The following is a 21,235-nucleotide window of genomic DNA, read 5'->3' on the forward strand; positions in this document are numbered from 1 at the left end:
TAATAGCTAAAAGCCCGCAACTTGTTCTTCATTTTGCTTGATATAGTTGCTTAGAAGTAGTGGACCGGTTTTCATTGGGTGAACTCGCGGTGTGGGAGCGTGGAGGGGACTGCCCCCCCTCCTGAAATATGCTTGAACTCCTCAAGGTGTCAGGCCAGACTATTAACTTTTGGCTATTTTCAAAATTATCCAGGAATATTTTCAACATTTACCCACATTCTCCGTATGGATAATACATTGAATGCTTTCCTGGAATTTCTGAATAATATTATGAGTTCGAAAAAAAAAAGTAAATAAAAAAGGGCAAAGGTGGGGGCAATCAAAGGGCTACTGAAAGTGTGGCCCGCGGGCTCATGGCCAGTCTTGCCTATGTACCCCCAAAGTATGTCTCCTAACTAAAAAAGTTTAAACATTAAATTATCCATACACATTCCCAGCCCTTTTTAAGTTGGAAGGGGAGCTTTTTCAAATGTTTTATTTTATTCAGTATAAAAATGTATGTTGACAGTTGATAACGTGTTTCCAAGTCTACAGGTTTTTATTTTGTAGATCCCCCGAGACAGCTTTAGCCACCCATTGCCCCCACCACCACAACCCCCACCCCAGCCCGGATGAAAGTGTAGCACTGCCGCTACCAGTTTTATCCTGCACCTCGTAATGGCTCCAGATGTTTACAGAGTAGACAGTACCCAAAGGGTCTTGGTATCATTTTCATCCTTGGTACAGTCATTTTCATTTGTTCCTGTGTTCTCTCTCTTTTCAAGATGGCTTGTTGAGGTCAAACCTCTAACTAGCCCCCCCGGTCTTTGGCTTAGTTTTTGCCATGCCAGGAGATGACAACCATGGATGAGACAAAAAGAACAGACCTCCCTTTGTTTGCGACTCACCAAGCCTGGTGAAATTCACAGTAAACAGTGGGCACAAGGCTCAGGCGAGACTGAGTGAGCCTCACTGAGAGGTCCTTGACAGGGGGACAGAAAGCAGACAAGCAGAGGAAACTGCGTTTGAAGCTTCTATCAACAACCCTCAAAACACTGCGTACAGCTGTGTTACAGACTCCAGTCTGCTCTGTCACAAATTATTTTTTGGGTTGTGGGCAGACACTACCAAGACAGGACACAAATTGACAACAGACACGTTTATTTTCAGCCAGTCATCATTTTACTCACATAACTCATGTTATCTCACTATTTATCCATAGTAGTGTCGAGATACGAGAGGCTGCTGGCTGGATGTTGTACACGTTTTCACTCGACAAACATCTTCATCTGTGAGTGTTTTACGATCTGTATTCAATTAGTTGGCTTTTTTTTTACAACCATTTGTCATAAATCATATCAAATTATCACTTGCATATTCTACTAGCAGACACTGCATTGTTCTTTATTGAATGTAATGTTTTTTTAAGGAATCAATAAGGCACCACAATTTGCTTTTGTAGAAAAAGTAACCTGGACTGATAATGCACGCACACACACACACACACACACACACACACACACGCTTGCATAATACCGTATTTTCCTCACTAAAAGGCGTGCTGGATTATGAGGCGCACCTTCAATTAACGGCCTATTTTGTAATTTTTTTTCATATATTGGATGCTTCGCATTATAAGACACAATCGACAATGCATCCACTAGATAGAGCTACGCTCAAGGAAATGCCAACAGCACATTAAACTACACTACACCCTGATTAGCAAGGAGCCATTTTGGGGGTTGACATATTACTGTAATGACCATACACAAGGCGCATCGGATTTTAAGGCGCGCTGTGAGCTTTTAAGAAAACGGAAGGCATTGAGGTGCGCCTTTTAGTGTGGAAAATACGGTAAGCTTCTTTTTAAACTTTATATATTTTTTAACGATGCTGCTGGCTTGTGCTTTGCTAGCTGTTAGCTGTTGGTAGATAGTTGCGTTAACTGCGAGAAGCACCTGATGGAATGTTTTTAAATTTGAGTTCGACATCTTGGATGTTGACATGAGTTTCCTTTGGGGTTGCATTCCAAAGAGCAGAATGTATAACTAAATTACTCACGAAAAGTTAGGGATATTTGGCTTTCAGTATGGTATGCATGGAAAATGTAAAAAGCTCATGATATAGTGATATCATATCGTGAAATGTATACATTTAAGTAGAAGGATGTTCATCATGTCAAAAAATTCATTGAAACATAAGTTAACTACAATAATCGTAGCAAAGACTCAGCCCGCTCCTTGAGTTTCCGCCAGACATTCACCTTCGCGCATTTAGGGATCGCATTATTACAGCACCTGCCAGTTTCCGGGTTTGCGTCCTGCTCAAGGTCAATCCGTTCTGTTCGATATCAGCCTTTTGTCCTGTAAACCTCCTTCGTACCACTTACTTCATCTGTGATTCTTTAAGCCCCCGAGTTTATGACAAAACACTCAGCCCAAAATACAGTCAGCTCATTCATCCCCTTCATTCCTACTCATCCCTCATCACCCCTCCGAAGCGTCCCTCCTCAGCCCTCCTCATCAACCCTCACAATCGTCTCAACCTCTATTGTTTGTATTCCTTGTATTCACTGTAAGATCTCGAGTAGGGGATATTGAAACACCCCTTGATTCCTGTCTCTTCGTACCTGTGCTCTGACCGGCACACCATCTGGTTTACAGTTAACTCCTTAAACGAATCAGTCCTAACGCATCCCCAACAATAATGTCTCGATAACTCGTTATGTGCCCTTGAGCATCAATTACCATTTGACAACGACGTCTCATGCTGCTCACACTAAGACTTTTTGTCTGTTGAGGCATGGCTTCCCACTATTCTTGAAGGACAGCCTTCAGATCATTGAGGTTCTGGAGTGCAGAGTTACAGTCCTCTACACTGCGACTCGGCTGATCCCACAGGTTTTCAATCGGATTCAGGTCTGGAGAAAGTGCAGGCCATTCCATTTGAGGTACACCAGCCTCCAATCGCCGTTCCCTGATGATGTGACCTCGATGAGCTGGAGCATTGTTGTTCTTGGTATAATTTTAAGTTGTGTAGCCAAAACATGCTTGAAAAGTTCTTCACCAAAAAAAAAAAAAAAGATGATGCGCTGTCCGTTCATGCACTGCTCCCAGCAGAGAATCTTGAAGCACACAATCAGAAGCAAGATTAATATTTATTTCATATGGTGCCCTAAAGAGCTGCAGGCGGAAATACTTTAAATACCTGTGGACTGAGTGAGGTCCATTAGGTGGTGAGAAGAAGGGATGTTCGAAGCAAGTAGACCCAAAGTTGATGTAGTAAAACTTTATTCAGGCTAAACTGAACCCTAAATAAGGGCCTAATGGAGGGTTTTTGTCAACCAATCTCCCATTATCTATCCCAGTTGTCTTTATCTAACTCTTTGGTGTATCAATGTTCCACAATGTTTCCACGAGTGTGTCACTCTTCCAAGGGCCTTATGAACCTATGAAACACAGCAGTGAGACAAGCATTTTTTTTTTAAAATAAGGTGGGGGGGCAAATATGGAATATTTCTAATATCCCATCTTGGTTTCATGTTTGATCCATCTTTTATTTCATGTCATTTAACATGTTTTTTTTCTAATCTAGATGCTTAAAATCCCATTGTCTTATGTATTCAAATATTATTATTTGTTTCTTATGGGTCAAAGATATAAACATCTACCAAACCACACTAGAATGAAAACATCCAGCGAATAGTTTTTTTTTTTTTTGGGGGGGGGGTGTATTCCTAATTTCCGTTTTGGAATGAAATTGAGCCATTATCCCCGTCTTTCTGGGATTTCCACAATGGCTAAATTTGCATCACTGTAACAAAGGAGTTCCATGATACCATGATTATCTTATTAGAAATGCTTCAACAGCAGTCATCCTGTGGCATATTTGTGCCATGTCATTTCATTTGGCCATTCTTCTGTAGTCTAATATGGGAACTCCACGGTGATCTGACTCATAATTTATCCATTATGTCACCGGCGTTCTAGATAAGCTTATCTGTAACACAGTACTCGACTTAGCTTTAGCCGTTGCAGGACGTTAGCACTCGGGCACCTGTGTCATCAGTTTGACACTGGGCTGCTCTCCACATCAAGCCACATGCTTATCAGTAAGCTTTACGGAGGTGTCAGGTCCTGATAAAAGTCCGACCATTAGCCGACTACCTCGATGGGCAGAGGTCCCATTTAGATTCTTTTCTCGTCACTGAAAGGCCTTGCCCCGTTTGACTCTTTCTTTTATCACTCCTTAAATGTGTCCTGACTTGTCAACAGAAAGGACCCCAGGTGACCAGCCAGACCGTCCTTAGGGAATACTGGACTGAGGAGCCATTAGAGTAGAGGCGGCATCGTCAGACTGACCAAAAGATGATAAGAAACAGAGCCGGCCGAAAGCCTGAAGAGGAAAGGTAGAGGGCCAGATGGGGGAGTGGGAGGGAGATTTGGTGAACTATAGAAGTAGTGAATGGAGGGCAGCTCTGTTTTCTATTTGTGAGGATTAGGTTGACAGATTTGTATTTAGTTTCTCTGGGCCAAGCTGCAGTTAATCCCCCTCACCTGCAACGAGTCCAACCCCCCCCCCCCTCCTTCTTTTTCCTCTGACCCTGCAGCCCGCAACTTCCCCCTCTACTTCCCTTGTGCCCCGCTCACTCCTGCCCAGTACAAACACTCATCCCGAGACAAGCACATGACTCGTTGCACTCTGTCTCCTCAGGTTAGAGCCTAGCACTCGACACAAATCTCTCCTGGGCAAAGGGAACAGCAGGGGGCTCAGCTTTTCTGCCGCACAAGAAAAAAGAACCCCCACAACCTGAGGTGGTTCACATTTACGATTTTTTTTCCAGCTTGGGTGAGGAGGTTGTCCTTCATCACTTAGAGATAGCAATTACTCAGAAATTAAGAACCACTATACCGGAAGCAGCTTGTCAAAGCCACTCAGGGTGAATGAATACTTTAGGTAAAGCTTCACATTAGGAGAAATTCAGGGTCAGGTCAGGGGCACAGACCTCTTCTCTTTGGTTCTGAGTTCTCACACGCCTTGACTAGGCCTTCACACTGTGAAAGATGGACTGCTCTGTAAACGCACAATGCTTGCCTGCCATTAGTTAAATAGGAGGGTCCTCAGGATGACCTGATATCGTTGATCAAAAAAGTGGTGGAATGTAACAATGGTGCAAATCGGGGCAGAAAGGTTTGTTGTCAATCAAGTATTGTGCAATGTAAAGTAATGATCCATTGAATCACTTAATATTATACAGGTATATTATAATGTTTTTTTAATTTTTGATATTATTATTATTACATTGATGAAATTTGGTATTTAATTAATTAATCCTACTGGTAAAATAAGATGTAAAGGCAGCAATGTTCACACATAAAAAAACACAGATTTTTAATTCTTTCTGAAGTTTAATTTATGATATTGATTATAAAAGAGGACATTCAATTTAGAGTCTGACATACGAGTATACAGTATATCTACTTTTTGCATGCCACATGCGGAACAAATCACGCACATGGCATATCATCTTGGCAGATTGCAGGGAGAAATATTTGATTGAAAGGGGTACTGAAACATTGCTGCACCTATTGAACTCGGAGGATGGGGATGGCGCCTTGCTTGAAAGCATTTTGCTGGTACAGTAAGCAGACTTGCAACTCTCCAACAACTCATTGGCTTTCCACGTCCATATTTTGTCCACAACAGGACTCGCTTCCAAGGCCGAAGTCCACAATTGAGCGACTGCCGCAACATATTATTGCAAACAGTATATTTATGTCCTGTACATCCTGTACAGACTATGAGCAAAACAAAAAGAAAAAAATGCTTTACAAAGCCAAGCAAGTATTTAAAAAATATATACGCAAAGCAGTGGAGAAAAATGTTTTTATGCTTGCATATCTACAGGCAGTAACAAATATATATTATGGAAAAATCTAGGGTATTATTTGTACAATCAGCGCAATTTTGAAAATACAGTATGAGATTGCCACTACTGTAATCAGTATCAATAATATAGACTGAATCTCGCACATACTGTAAATATCGCTGTGCCAAGCCGGAACATATGTCAGAATTTGGTACGTTTGATCTTTCTGTGATCTGTGGGTGTTATCTTCTCATATGTATGTATGCATGTATGTATTAGGGATGTGAATCTCAGCATTGAGGACGATTCGATACACATCTCGATGCACTACCAGCGATGCGATACTTAAACGATACATGGAATTTTCTGGCGACACGATGCGATACGTTTCACCGTCTTCACGATGTGATACAACGTGATACACATTTAGTTCAAATCAATGCGATCCGATACGATACAGTGCAATTTGTTGTGATATTGTGCAATTAAACATGATGCAAATACGCAAAGAAAAAACGTTTTTAAAAAATGGAATTCAGTATGGTATTGCAAAAAGTAGACCACTTTATTCCTTATAAACAGCAGAACGTGTAAAACAACTTATTTAAGCCCTTTCACAATTGGGTTTTGTGCAAAGAAAATGTAAACAATTTGGTACCTGAGACTCACAGCTGTTGCTGTAGTGTAAACACAAACAGTCTACTCACTGAGTGTCTTATATGAAATATCCATCTCCATAGGACAGAAAAAAATACAATTGAAACAATGTGGCAGTCACAGCCTCAAAGCTGCTGTGTGTATTGTAGCGTACACAGACCACTCTCACTGAGTGTCAAAATGAAATGTCCAAAAGAGTCATCCATATATAGTTTCTCCTTGCGCGGTCACAGTGAGCTGCAAGGGGACCCCCAAAATAAGAGGCGATTTTTTTTCTGGTCCTGACCTGGTTTGCCAAGAGTTTCTCCGGTGTCCAACGAGGAACTGGACGGGGAGGGGGAGGGAAACTTGTCGGTGATGTGGTGCCATCGTTTTAAGTGGTCTGCATATTTGTGGTGCTGCCATTGTATGGCTTCGTAGTGCGACATTCTTTGCAAATTACGGAGCTTTTATCAATTTTTCCGTGTTTCTTTTCGAAGCCGTAGTATTTCCAAAAATAAGATCTGAATGTTGCGGAAGCATTAAATACAGTAGTTTCCTCGCTGCTGCTTGCGCGAACTTCCATAGTGTTTCGCTAATTGTGTACTGGACTGTATGTGACGCACGGCTACCGTCCGTATTCAACACAAAACGCAAAACAATTGTGGTGCATTCATTGTGCCTAGGAAGAGGGCAGATAGGTGACGTTTAACATTAATAAAACGGCGCTTGAATCGGATTTTACCGATACCCACCAATGCATCGTGATGAATCTCGATTTCACCCGTCAATCGCGTCGTACCCAGTGAATGAGCCGATGCACTCGCATCGCGCACAGGCGCATCGATGTATCGATTTATATCGATTATTTTCCACACCATTAGTATGTATGTATGTATGCATTTGTTCATTCGTTCATTCATTTTTACAAACTATTTATTATAATTGTATGCTAGTTGTGTTAGTGTAAGAAACAAAAAAAAGCTGAAATAATTTTAAGACAACATTCTGTATTATTAAGCAGCGGGCATACGTGGGGGGTAGCACGAGGGCGCGCTACTCGTGTTTCGCTTCGCGTAGCTTTTGACAGAGGCGAGGGACGGATTTTTCAAGAGGATTTCTTCCCTAAAACTGATCATCGTTGGCTACCCCTGTTGAACAGCGCAAAGCCATGGCCGACCGCCAGCGTGAAGATGAAGAAAGTAGTTTGTAAGAGAAAGGTTTTTCCTCATACTACCAGCCGATACAGTGTAATGCAATGTGACACTGAGTTGGGCTAGCTAGTCAGCATTAGATTGTAAATTTGTCAAAAGATCGTTTTTTGCAATAAACGTAACCATCACATTGAGAGGGAGTACAGTATATTGTATGTGCATGTACAGTATATTGTGTCACTTCTCTCTCTGAGCTTGATGCTAAATTGCTCTTAGCATTTGTAAAGGCATTTTGCACACGTGCACCCCACGTGTGTTTTCCTGTACCGTATATTACTAGACAAAAAGATTCTTATGTAATTTGATAAAGACTAACCATATACATGTGTATGTATCTTAAACTGATAGGTATTTAAAGTGCAAGTATTTATATGATCTTAATAATTTACTGCACTGCTAATCATTTGCGGCTGAATTTGCTTGACTGTGTTCACAATCAGTTCTACTTGGATGTCCAGGGAGGTTTTGAAACGCATTGAAAATGTAATCCTGGAAATAGTAACTCATCTCGCGAAGGATGAGGCACCAGCCCTTGTGCTACCAAACAGATCCAGCTGGGACAATGTCAGGTGATTTCATTTCATCAGATTTACATATGGCATGTTCATGTACCTGACTGAATTTGAAAAGATAAAAGAATGATTTTGTGCTGAAAAATCAACATTTACCTTCATGGGGTTTTGTAGGCATTTGGGCCACACAAGACCACCAGCTTGTTGAATTTCTTTCCAGAGGGAAGAAAAACTGCCTCTGTTAGAATTTGCACGACGGAGAGTTCAAAACGACCATATGGGGGTAGCCAGGTGTTAGCAGCGAAAAAATGTGCTGTGGACCACAGAAAGTGAAGCTGAAATAACTTCCTGCTGCTCAAAAGATGACTGAGTAATTAAAAGAACACAGCACCTAATGTGACTAAGCTGTTCAGCAAAGCACACGTTATGGGTGGGGGTGTGTGTGGGGGGGGGGGGGGGGCTTCCTAAAGGTAACCCTCAGGCTGTGGGGAATTCTTGATTGCTCACATGTGGAAGAACAGTTTTTCAAAGCTGTACAAATATGTAAATTACAATGCACCACACTCTTTGTTGTACGGTACTGAATATGCTTTTTAAATCCTCATGTCATTCATTTGTTCTTGAGAACCTTAATTTCGTCCTTCTTTCAGTTTTGACAATGCCATTGGGCTTCAGATGAGTTCAACAAGTGCTGTCCGGACGATCAGAAGTGACTGCCCAAGAACTGCCACCACATTTTGTAAGATTGCTTGCACTCCTTATGTCCTTAAACTCAGTTTCAATTAATTACTGTGTTTTTACTTGCATAAATGAGAAATAAAGTCAAGTAGGCAAGGGGAATATTTGTTTTCACCACCTGGATATCACTGCATGGATTTTCACACCAGCCCATTCCAAGATTTGTATTAGCCTTCAATCCATACGGAATGTTTTTTTTTCCCTCTGTTTGAAGCCCAGATTCTCAAGATTCTCTCTGTGACTTACACACTTGTGCAGAGCAACTCATATGCCACAAAAAGGTCCTAATTTCAGCATGCAGTTCCTCTTTATCAACTCCAAATCCTCAAATCAGCTTTTTATTTATCTTTATTGTTCTCCACAGAGACATCTATTACAACCATCCCCAGCTGTTTGGCTCTCAGAAAATTGTTGATAGAATAGTGGATGATGTATCCTGCATGCTCAAGATTCCTCGAAGATCTCTTCACGTGGTGAGTGCGTCCAATTCCACTGGCTTGAGTATGTTTTGTTATTGTACTGCATAACGGCAACAACAACACAACATTTGATCACATTGCATCTATAGGGGTGTTCACACGGCACACATTTGCATCGGTGCTGCACCGATGTATTTTGTTGTGATATATCTTACACCGGTGTAAATGTTGTGGAGCGTTCACACGTATAAAGCTGCTTATGAAAGAGAAACGTGTTAACCCCGGTGCAGCCCCACTTGCGTTCACACAGCAGTTTCTGCGGCCGTGCAATACAATATACGCATGTTTTAATCAATAAAATATGCTCATGCGTAAAGTGTACTTCCTTTTCCCCGCCTTGTTTGTGACATCAAAAAACCTTGGTTTATACTTCTCTGGACAAATAACGCTGTGGTCTATCAGACACCGTAAAAGGATGAGAGAGAGAAAGGAAAGAAGTGCAAACAACCCAGGATGCAAGTTATGTAATACCCGTATGTAATCAACTCTTCTCACGCGTAGCAAGTCTACCCCTGTAACGTTCACACGTCCCATTTTATATCGGTGCTACACCACAAACTAGCATTTACTGCGGAGTACATTTTTAAACCCCCTTCTGAGCAGAGTTACAGGGGCTACACCGGGATAACTTTGTTTGTGTGAATGCTCTACGGGGGGCAGTCCTGGTGCCACACCGGAGTAAAAGTTGCCATGTGAACACCCCTTATGATACAAAATGCTGTTTTTCCTTTCGCTTAGTAAGGGCTGGGCAATATGGGACCAAATTTATATCCTGATATTTTTCAGCCGATTGGTGATGCACTCTATGCTGGTGTATGTGTATAGCATACCTTTGATATTTTCTCATGCTCTTTTATCATTGATATCAGGTGCATGTCAAACTTGGCCGGAATTAACATAGTTGCAATTTTGACACCAACAGTTGGCCACGTCCAAAGGTTTAATCTCAGGTGATCTTTGTTATATGGAGGAGGACGGGACGAGGATCAACTGCCACTCAAACTCCTCTGTAAGTTCTACTTCCTCCATGATTCAAGTGAACTACTTCTGATTTCTTTTCCCTCAATGTGTCCCAGTTCCTATATTAGTCATGGAAGTAAAAAAAAAAACTATAGAATTGGTTGAGATTCAAATCAGGCTTTGATTTTTTATGGATAAAAATCAAGAGGTGCAAGAATTAATTGTTAAATTAACTAATCAAATATATCAATAACTATTTTTTAATAATGAACCAATTCTTGGATCTCTGTAACTCTCCATGAAAGGGGACTTTTTGTTGAATGAACCGAAAAAAAATTGCTTTTATTTTGCTTTACAGTGATCAACATGTTTGCATATTTTCTGACATGTTAATGGGCCAAACCAGTTACAGAATCATTATTGATGTATGTTTGTGCATTTTCTATACAGAAATGTTGTCCTGTCTGTGTATAATAGACTATGCAATTGGGAAAACAACAAAACAGAAGGGAAATATAGAGTTTTGTCGTATTTTCATGCGACAGTGTGTGTAAGATAAAATGAAAGTTATCTCGACATGCAGTCAGAACAATTGGATTTTTATTGGAATTAAATCAGAATTGTGCAGTGCCCACCCGGTCGCATTGCCCATTGATTTAATAGAAGATCTTCTCTTTTGATATTGTATATCATTGCGGAAACATTTTGTGAAGGCCATCTTCTTATCTTAATTTATTCTTCAATTCCTTTATGTAAATGCACTTGTGTGTTTTCGAAGGCCATTTTCGAAAACTGACTGTAAAAGTGGGTCGTGACTGATCATGGGGAAAAAGAAACATTGCTCACTGCCGGTGGTCTGCTTACTTCCGACTGGAAACCGGACACGCAGTTGTCTGTCAATCTTCATCCTGACACAAATGAGACAGTTATGTAGTTCATGTCAGAGAGCTGAGTTCACAATATCGATGTCCGCAAACTAAACGCGCTGCTTGTTGGTGCCTCCAAGACTCAGTTCTTGTGGTTTTTCAGCGGATATTGTGTGTATTCTTTACACAAACAAACCATTGTGGGTCTTGGGGCAGACAGAAGTATGCATATTTGGGTACGAGACATGAATGTTTCTTCTAAAGTTGTATCTTGTTTTAGGCTGTCGCGGTCTCATCCAACATTGGAGGCATCCGTAGTATCCTTTGATTTATTTTTTCAAGACTGTTCCTGTACTGGAGCGAGGGGTGGGGGGGTTGTGCTAATTGGCTGCAGGGACTGTGCTTTGCCTGAGCCATGCACAGATATTGTATCATCAGCCAAATTCATTCTCGTAGTTGAGAAGGATGCTACATTTCAGAGACTTCTTCAGGATGACTTCTGCACAAAGCTTTCTCCATTAATCATGATCACGGTATGTCAAACGTTCTTTTTATCTCCAATCTCACACGGATGACACTTTTAATCTGTTGACTGGAAGCACAGCTGTCTTTATTATTATTATTATATTTTGAGTATGCATGTTTTAAAAAAATGTGTTTAAGGGTAAAGGCTTTCCAGATGTGAACAGCAGGTTGATGGTGAGAAAGCTCTGGGACGTGCTCCACGTCCCCATCTTCACTTTGGTGGATGCCGACCCGCACGGTACATCTGCTTTAGTACAGCCCTGTTTTACATATCATCCAACGAAACATATATCCTCTCACTAAACAGTCGGCAACTCAAAGCACCTGTTAGCTCTCCCAGGTTGTCTCTTCAAGCTATCATTCCACCAGGTCTAATCTCTTCCAGACATTCAACTTCTTTTGTGTTGCATGGCAGGACACATATGTAATGTTTTACTTTGTTCTGAGCTCTGTTGCACATCTCGCAGGGTAATTGCTCTTGTATGTTGGTGATCGCGGCATGTTGTGTCTCTGATTTTCCCAGGCATTGAAATCATGTGTATCTACAAGTATGGATCAGTGGTGAGTCCCATTTGATCAAGTATTGCTCCATTCTGTCTTATCCACTGTGGCCAAGTTTGTGTTTGGGCCTTTGGACACTGCACTTGTACGATCCGCCGTCAAACAGCCCATTCATTGTGTATGTGCTGCCGTGTAGCAATTGGCGCGGCTGCATTCTGTGGTGGCTGGCAGCGCGTGAGATGAAAAAGGTTTTATTCAAACGGCAGCACACTGTGACAACATCTCTACGTATTCAATAGCAAAGATGGCGGTGGAGTGATTTCAGAGTGATAACAGCAAGACACTTTGGCAGAGTTGCACGTTAAAAACAGCATGGAGAGGGGAAAAAAACAGCTATTTGGGGTAAAGGTGGACCAAAGGTTTTTGGCAACCGCCAAAAGAAAATAGGATATGGGAAAAGAAGTCATGGCAACTCATGTGACATTTGTTGTTAATTTGTTGTCGCCTCCCTCTCCTGACAACAAAAGAAGGGAACGCCTCCCCAGCTAGCTCGCATGTTTCGCATGTGGCATCTGCCACAACAAGTTACAGCACGAAAAGATGTAATAACTCACCAGGATTCTCCCTTTGGCCATAATGCGAGACAGGATTTTAGCTAAGGTAAGCCTATTTACGATAAAAACAAGTACTTTTCCATAATTAGAAGCATAAGTTTTGAATCCACCCAGAAATCGTTCACTGCCATCAACACATTTAGAGGATTAAGGAATGCTGACTTTGGGTGTCAGTCGCACTTGAGTATGAGTCACGGGACCAACCAAACTATGAAAAAGAGGGCAATTTATAGTCCCAAAAAATGCTGTAATTAATAGATGGGACCTCTGAACCATTGTACTGATGTCAACATTTCTTTCTTTTTTTTGTTTTTTTTTTTATAGGCCATGTCATTTGAGGCCCAAAGCCTGACCATCCCCAATGTCATGTGGTTAGGCCTCCTCCCCTCGGACCTCGAGAGGTTTGGGCTCAAGTCAACTCCTCCTGCTAATTCCTCTTGACCTTTTGTTTTTATTTATGTCACTGTTGCTGTCTCTAGTTCAGAGATGTCAAACTCAGGTCCTGGAGAGCCGCTGTCCTGCATGTTTTCCAAGTCTCCCTGTTGCAACACACCTGATTCAAGTGAACACATCTGATCATTTGTGCAATCAGGTGTGTTGCAACAGGGAGACTTGGAAAACATGCAGGACAGCGGCCCTCCAGGACCTGAGTTTGACACCTATGCTGAGTATGCTCTAGTTTGTCGCTAGGAGGTCCTGAGAACAATAGATTAAAGTTTAAGCTAAATCGGGGGGTTGTTCTGAGCTGGAATTGAACCCAGGATCTCCCACATCACATTATGCAAGTGGGTAAATGCTCATATGCAGTGCAGTTCCCCCCCCTGGTGGGGCTATTGGTAAATTCTAGTGGAGCGACTCACCATTTGACAAAATACATCCGCGGTTTGTCAATTTTGAAGAGTTTTTCATTAGCCTGCTGTGACATGAAAAAACAAGCTCAGTGGTAAAACACTAATTTGATTCTTGAGGTTACAGATTCCTCGGAATGCTCTGATCCCCCTCACCAAGGCTGATGAAAACAAACTCAACAGCCTCCTCAAAAGGCCCTATGTGACGGCCCAACCAGAGTGGCTGATAGAGGTCAGAGAGAAAAGAGATAAACCATTGATTAATTTGGGAATGGTGTATGCTATCAATGGTGGCCAACCTGCCCTTGAAAAATTCCACTTGTCGATCTTAAACTTTCACTTGTATTTCCCAAACTAATGTCGTTTTCTTGTGTGGGTCTTCTAGGACTGGACAGGGTGCTTTTTTTCCACCTTTATGCTCATCCAGTTTGCCACCCTCTGCTGTATATTTAACTAACTAACTTGTACAATCAATTTTTGTCATTAATTACAATAATATAGGTACTATATTAATGTATTGAGTTCCTTCTTTGACATTGTGCTCATGTGATTCGTGGATGTGTAGTTTGACCTCAGCCTGTTTTGGTGTCATCGTAGATGACGTTGATGCAGAAGAATAGAGTCAAAGCAGAAATACAATCGCTGGCAGCCATCGGTCCGGATTTCCTCACAAGCATCTATCTGCCCAACAAACTGCGCTTTGGGGGCTGGTTATAAGTGCAATGCTGCCACCTCGTGGGAGAAGAACTTAATGACAGCATTGGTTGGAAATAGCGTTGTATGGAATGGATCAGTTTTAACCTTTACTGTCAAAATGTCTTGTTTATTTCACATGCATGTACATTAAATCTTCGTATTTTTATACGATTTATGTCACATTGGGGACGTCACATTGTGTGTGGTCATATTTGGACAATTTCTCTAAGTACGTTTGCAGGAGAAGGAAAAGAAAATTTGGAAGAGGGAATGACTGTCAAGATTAAAACACATTTGAGTCAACAGAAGAAATGTGGGATCATAAAACATGCAATTTGGTAGTTTATTACAAATATTAGTCTTTAAACATATTTTCAGATTTTCCAGATCTGTTTTTTTATATTTATGTTGAAACAATGTCATAATTATTTAAATTCAATAAAAATGGATTGATCTCAAACACTTGCATACAACGGCAGATAACTGTCCCGTTCATGAAGTCTCTTGCGTGTGTAGATGTCTGCAGATAATTTGCCTTGTAGTGAGTAGTGCAGCGGTGTCAAACATACAGCTCACAGCCCCCAAGGAGGTTTGATCGGGCCCGCGGGATCATTTAAAAGTGAAAAAATGAATAAAAGACAAGGAATGAATATTTTGATAAGGTGCAATTCACGGAGCATCCGCTAGGGGATGCACTGTTTTGGTTCGAGTAGAAGACAACATTGTTTTGATCAGAGAAGAAGACAACAGCCGCCTTAGTCTGTCACTGAGCAGACCCAATAGAGCAGACACTATAAAGGACATGCGAATATTTTATTCTTTACATTTAATAGCACTCTCCTTAGTTTGGAGGGTGTTAAATTTAGATTTTATATGCACATGTGTAAATGGTTTAAAAAGTTCATTTCTTTATAAATCTCGTTTAATCTTAAAATGCATTACTATATTTTCAATACCAATTACTTGTGAAAGTTTTGCGCCTTTTACAATCAGTGAGATCAGTTGTAATGCATATATGTGAGTGATAAAAGTCAATTGCACATTTGTCTAAAGAAATCTAAGGTTCTTCATGAAATGTATTGTAAAAGATATATTCATTAAATTTCAACATTTTCCTAATGTTCTTTGCTTCTTTAGACCAAAACAAAGGAAATACATATTATTTTGGTTACTTTTAGGACAGTATGCTACAATTTTGATGGTCCGGCCCACTTAACATCTACCGAGGCCTTATGTGGCCCACAATGTGAAATGAGTTTGACACCCCTGGAGAAGTGTCTTGTGATTTTTTTTAACACTCTGGTACCACTATAGAGCTGTAGCAAGTCTTTGGGAAGCCTTCCTTTTTGCCAGCTGACTGCTGCTGATTAAATGTTGGTGGTTAGGCCATCCTCTGTTTGCACCACTCTTGGATGAGAGTGCATGGACTTAGCCATGTTTTGTCGGGGTTTTTTCGTCTGTCAAATGAAAGTGGACTGGGATGTACTCAGGTAACAAATGGAAGGATGACACAGTAGGGATAATTTACAGGACGCCGGAGAGATAAATACGTATTGTGAATGTCGTCATTTCACAGTTGGGAGTTCAAGGCTCAGTAAGCCAGTGTCCCTTCATGGGCTACTGAACTAATGTTCGCTGCTAACCCTCTGCTTGATATCCACAGAATGTCCGGTAAAAACTTGGAACGACGTGGGCTTGGAATTGCGTTCGCACTCATCAGCCAAGTGTGACTTTTGTCAACAGCCTCTTCGCTTTGGTCAGATGAGTGAGCGGAAGAGATTCTGCTTGAAAGGTCGCAGTCACGCAATCTTAGGCTAGAGCAGTGCTTCTCAAATAGTGGGACGCCCCCCCCCCCCGCCCCCCAGGGGGGCGCGAGGCACCATCAAAAGGGAGCATACCTTTTTGTTTTTAGTTTTTTTTAATTGTCCAAGAATAAAGTGCAATTGCACCTCCACTACATAAGGGGGAAGTGACGCTCTTATTGGCAGCGTGTGCTCTGGGAGCATTCGCTTAGTGTTTTGTTTGCAGTGAGCATGCGCGCTTTGCACACAGCACAGAGTATGAGTGTGAAGTGCAGACACGAAGTCGACAGGCGGAGAGAGACAGAGAAAAGAGGTCAACAATCATACCGCTTTGTGACTGCTACTTGTAGCCATTAATCTAGATTCATCTTCAAAAAAATCTGCAGTAATTATTTTATATATTTTTGTTTTGCAGCTTTTCATATTGTGCTCCTGAATTAATGTTGGTGATCAGTTTGAATGTATTGTTATTTATTGATTTCATGTAATTTTATTTTTCAGTATTGTATGGTTTGACATGGTCAGTCAAAAAATGTATTGTATTTTTGAATTTCACTTAAAATCTTTTCTGTTAGTTACTAAAGCTATTCATTGTTGTAAGTTGGTCCATAATTCTTATTTTTAATTCTCTTATACGTTAATAAGGACACAGTGTTATGCAAATTTGTACTTTTAACAATTCTATGGACAAATGATACTATTTATAGTCGCGTGAGGGGGGGGGGCGAGATGTTTTCTTCTGACGAGGGGGGGGGGGGATGACAGAGAAGCACTGGGCTAGAGAGTGGTAGAAAAAAAATGGTATCCAACCATTTCCACTTTGCCTATACAGTATATCCAAGGTGTTCATTGTTCCAATTTCTGAATCAGTAATAAATGTGAAACCTAGGCGGTGAACAAACAAAGACGTTTTTAGAGTTGATCGGTTTTCTGATGATTAGCGCTCGTGTACACCTACGACCTCCCCGGCGGTTCATCAAGGCATTTCCAGACTTCGTTGATTTCACCACACGGGGGCGAAGTTGGTCTCCGTGTTGGCCGTGACACGAGCGCCTCTCTCCGCGATGACCCATAATGTACTCGGGTATGCGGTGCAGTTTGAGGCTTTCATGATGAACAACCACTGAATGGTATCAACGATGAACAGGATATTGCATCTCCTCCTGAGATAACGCAAAAATGCCCGCATTGTGTTTTGCTGCATGCGCAACAATGATGCACATATAGATCTTTAACACAACTGTGTGGAGGCCTACTTGAAATTCATTCATTCATTCGTTCATTCATTCATTCATTCATCTTCTGAACCGCTTCATCCTCACTAGGGTCGCGGGGGGTGCTGGAGCCTATCCCAGCTGTCTCCGGGCAGTAGGCGGGGGACACCCTGAATCGGTCGCCAGCCAATCACAGGGCACACAGAGACGAACAACCATCCGTGCTCACACTCGCACCTAGGGACAATTTAGAGTGTACAATCAGCCTGCCACGCATGTTTTTGGAATGTGGGAGGAAACCGGAGCACCCGGAGAAAACCCACGCAGGCCCGGGGAGAACATGCAAACTCCACACAGGGAGGCCGGAGCTGGAATCAAACCTCTGCACTGTGAAGCCGACGTGCTAACCACTGGACTACCGGGCCACCTCCTACTTGAAATGTTAACCTGAAATCATGAAGGGGCCAATAATTCTGATGCAATTATTTTTTGGTATGCATCTTGGAGCGTGGTAGGATGAGGCTGTACAGAAAAAAAAAATGCTAATCGGATCCGGCCCACTTCAAGGAAGGCAAAACTCCCCTCCCTTCTGTGCCATCCCTGCATCCAGTCTGGGGCTGCGGTCAGGCGAGCCTCCAATCCAACAGTACAAATAAAAATCAAATACCGCAAAGATTGTTAAAAATTGTGCATTACGGTTTTGTGCCGCTTATCCGCCATGTTGGCCTACTTCAAAATAAAAGCATTACAAATAATAAGTAGGAATTACTACTTTGGATTTAAAATAATTACATCTATGTTTTAACAGAAGCGGTCCCAGGAAATGTCTGACGTTTATTTGAACCCTGCAAATATGTATCTGCATCTGTATACCCCTGATTAGAAAAATAAAAAGATTAAAACATCACTTTGTTTTCCCAAAACCATTCCAATTCTGTGGGGAACTAGACTATCTTAAGACTCCGTCTTTGATACACATCTGGTGTTGCATTTCAAAATCAAAAGTCCAATTAAATATGCATATTTGACTGTCATTACCCCTACCCCAAAGAAAAGAATAAAATAAAAATGATTCAAAAACATCCTTTTATCCTAAAGTCAGACCAATTCTCTGAGACATTGGACTGTCCCAGCACTCCAACAAAAATACTTTCATACAGATGTGGTGTTTCATTTCAAAATAAAAGTCCTCTGAAATCTGCAAATTTGACTGATCTTCCATAATCCCTTAGTTATCCCACAAACAGTCCATTCCTGGGGAACACTAGACCATCCCATGACTCCACCAACAATAACATTTTTTGTTTTGAAACATAACAGCAGATCAATATGAAGCCTTACAATAACTTGACCACAAACCCTGGACATGGGGCAGCAAATATTATTTAAAAATTTAAGCGATGCCAAATGACCATTAAACAATAATAGCAACATTCTCTCCTCTGGCTGATTGATACAGTGCTTGATCTCAAGGGCCAATTTATATGACCTCACAGAACTTTGCAAACATCTCAAAATGACCAAAATTATACAGAGCACAGGGAAGGAAAAGAAAGAGGAAGAACAAAAAAGAAACAAAATTGATGAATGAGAGGTTATGTTTTTGCGCCTTTTGGTTTATCCAATTAGTGAACACAATACAATTTGTTTGACATTAACGAAACTAAGAAAATGTTTCATTTTAATTGTGTGACATGTTATCATATAAATGAATAAAAGGCAATGTTAAAAAGTCAACTTCTTTTGTAAGTGTATGTAAATCGTCAAAAGAGGCGGGCACTGTCAAATCTCACCGAGGGCGCCACATTGACTTGGGCCGGCCCAGCTTGACTTGGAGCAGCCACCATTGCTACAGTAATCATAGTTACAGTGCCATTGGCGCTTCACAGAGTGCCATCAGTGAATTGAAGGGGGCATTTCCTCTCATGATTTCTTGCAGCTACACTTGTCACTGTGTTTAACATGGTTCTCCGTGTAAGACACATTCCTTGCAAAGGTGTTGTTTCAAGTCTTGTATCAAAATATTGCTACTTTTGGTATTAAATTATTGTGACTTTTGATGAAACCCTTAACAAAAAAAGGTGGTGCAGTTAGTGTTGAATATATTTTAATGCCCTGCTATTTTTTTACTTCAATGTGGAAATGTAGTTGCAATGAGAAAGCGAGAACACGATTAAATCAATGAAAGCACTTTTGTCTTTCTTTTATTTTTATTTATTATTTTTTTATTTATTTTTAATGTTTTGCTAATTTCAAAACTAGCCCAAGGGTCATAGGAGTTTGCATGAAAGTGTTAGTGGAAGGTCTTAAGCTGATCAAATCAATCACTAGACCCTAACCCAAAAAAAGCATTCATTTCACCCGCTGAAGAGGAAGGAGACTGAAGCGAGAAGCCTCTAGAAATAAAAACTTAAAGAGGCTGCAGTAAAGGCCAAGGAAACAATTTGAAATGATGAATACAACAGTCTGGTGAAGTCAATGGGTCGCAGGCTTGATGTAGTTTTTGCAAGTAAGGGTTTTGCCACCAAATATTCCATGTGATTGATTGAAAGTTAATAGTATCCTTCTTTTAATAGCATAGCATTTGGAGCAACAGTTTCTAGCGTAATGTGCAGGTGTCATTGTTATTTTTAATTCCATCTTGTCCACAAATATAGAATGGCTGAATGGCCTGTATGCGTTGCCAAAGGCCGCACAACAACAATGAAACATGTCAAATATCTTCTATCTTGTATTTGATACAATATTGAATAAAGAGATATTGGAAAGTTTTTGTTTGATGTGGTTCGCAAATTTTCATTTGTGTCTGTAGTTCGTTCTACCAATAAATACCTCCGATGTGGCATTCAATACTCCATAAAAGTAATCGTATACATGATGTGTTTAACGATGATAAGGCAAAGGGACATTTGTATCAATTATTTGTTAGAATAGATGGAAAAGTGTTGAAGACACGGGTCAAAAAAGTAATAAGTGTGAGGATTACATCAAATTGCATCGCCCCAAAAGGCATTCCAACTCATAAAGCAACAAAACAAACAAACAACAAAAACAGAAAATGTACTGCAACTGTAAATTGGATAATAACAGGGACATGGTGGCATGAAGACCACAATACACAGACTGCCAGAAATAACAAATGACGTCAATCAAACCAGTAAATTATATGGAGAAACAAAACATTTTTCAATGACAGAGTAATGATCGAAAAAGGCCACATCAATATCATGACTTTTGAAATTGTTGCGCTCTCCAGCCCACATCAGAGCAGTTCCACTTGTTACAAAAAATATCCATATAATACAAAGCAAAGCAGCCACATAATGCATCAGAAGGACAAAATCTGTGACTGTTTGATTCAAATCAATTCCAGCCATCATCCCAGTTTGTCATGCAAAGGGTAAAACATGACTACTTCCTCAGAACCTAAGCACGAGAAATCTGCTGAAAAGATCTCTAACACATGGAAACTGAAAGTTCAATTTTTTGCTCCTTTGCCACAGAGACATTTTGAAAGACGTTACAAATATGTGTTTACAATTAGCCTTCAAGCAAGCAATGAGTGCATTCGCTTGCAAACGTAAGCCCGCTCGCTTAAACAACCGTTCGTCATGTAGCATACAAGTGGGGAACATTGTTTTGTTGTGTTTTCTTTTGCAACAGAACAGCCTAAATACATGTGTGTGCAAATATATCGGTATTGTTTGCGTGCGTGGGACAGAGCGTTGTGTCTAAAGACCAATGTCGTGTGTCTTCCCTTCGATTACTTTGATAGAGTTGGA

General features: G+C 40.9%; 1 protein-coding gene across 4 annotated transcripts; it reads left to right on the forward strand.

The window, feature by feature from the left end:
- Positions 1–7,387: 7,387 nt before the first annotated feature.
- spo11 (SPO11 initiator of meiotic double stranded breaks) lies at positions 7,388–15,493 on the forward strand. 4 transcript variants are annotated; one of them, XR_007961279.1, is made up of 13 exons: positions 7,388–7,693; positions 8,157–8,267; positions 8,861–8,949; positions 9,163–9,229; positions 9,313–9,421; positions 10,350–10,436; positions 11,534–11,570; positions 11,677–11,786; positions 11,917–12,016; positions 12,302–12,339; positions 13,218–13,294; positions 13,869–13,973; positions 14,339–15,493. XR_007961279.1 is itself a non-coding variant. In XM_052057154.1 (13 exons), the coding sequence occupies exons 1-13, from the start codon at positions 7,656–7,658 to the stop codon at positions 14,456–14,458; spliced, it is 1,095 nt and encodes a 364-aa protein (XP_051913114.1). In that variant the 5' UTR covers positions 7,388–7,655; the 3' UTR covers positions 14,459–15,493. The 4 variants fall into 4 exon arrangements, 2 of the variants coding, with proteins under 2 accessions (XP_051913114.1, XP_051913115.1); XM_052057154.1 differs by having other exon boundaries at positions 13,862–13,973; XM_052057155.1 differs by lacking the exon at positions 13,869–13,973.
- The last annotated feature ends 5,742 nt before the right edge of the window (positions 15,494–21,235 follow it).

The sequence above is a fragment of the Hippocampus zosterae genome, chromosome 2 (genome assembly GCF_025434085.1).
Source record: "Hippocampus zosterae strain Florida chromosome 2, ASM2543408v3, whole genome shotgun sequence".
NCBI lineage: Eukaryota > Metazoa > Chordata > Actinopteri > Syngnathiformes > Syngnathidae > Hippocampus > Hippocampus zosterae.

Excerpts from the sequence above, each read along its gene's own strand:
- spo11 (XM_052057154.1), top strand. The coding sequence starts at position 7,656 with ATGGCCGACCGCCAGCGTGAAGATGAAGAAAGTAGTTT. Across the intron at positions 7,694-8,156 it reads GAAGATGAAGAAAGTAGTTT|GGAGGTTTTGAAACGCATTG; the intron begins GTAAGAGAAAGG and ends TTGGATGTCCAG. Across the intron at positions 11,571-11,676 it reads CAACATTGGAGGCATCCGTA|ATATTGTATCATCAGCCAAA; the intron begins GTATCCTTTGAT and ends AGCCATGCACAG.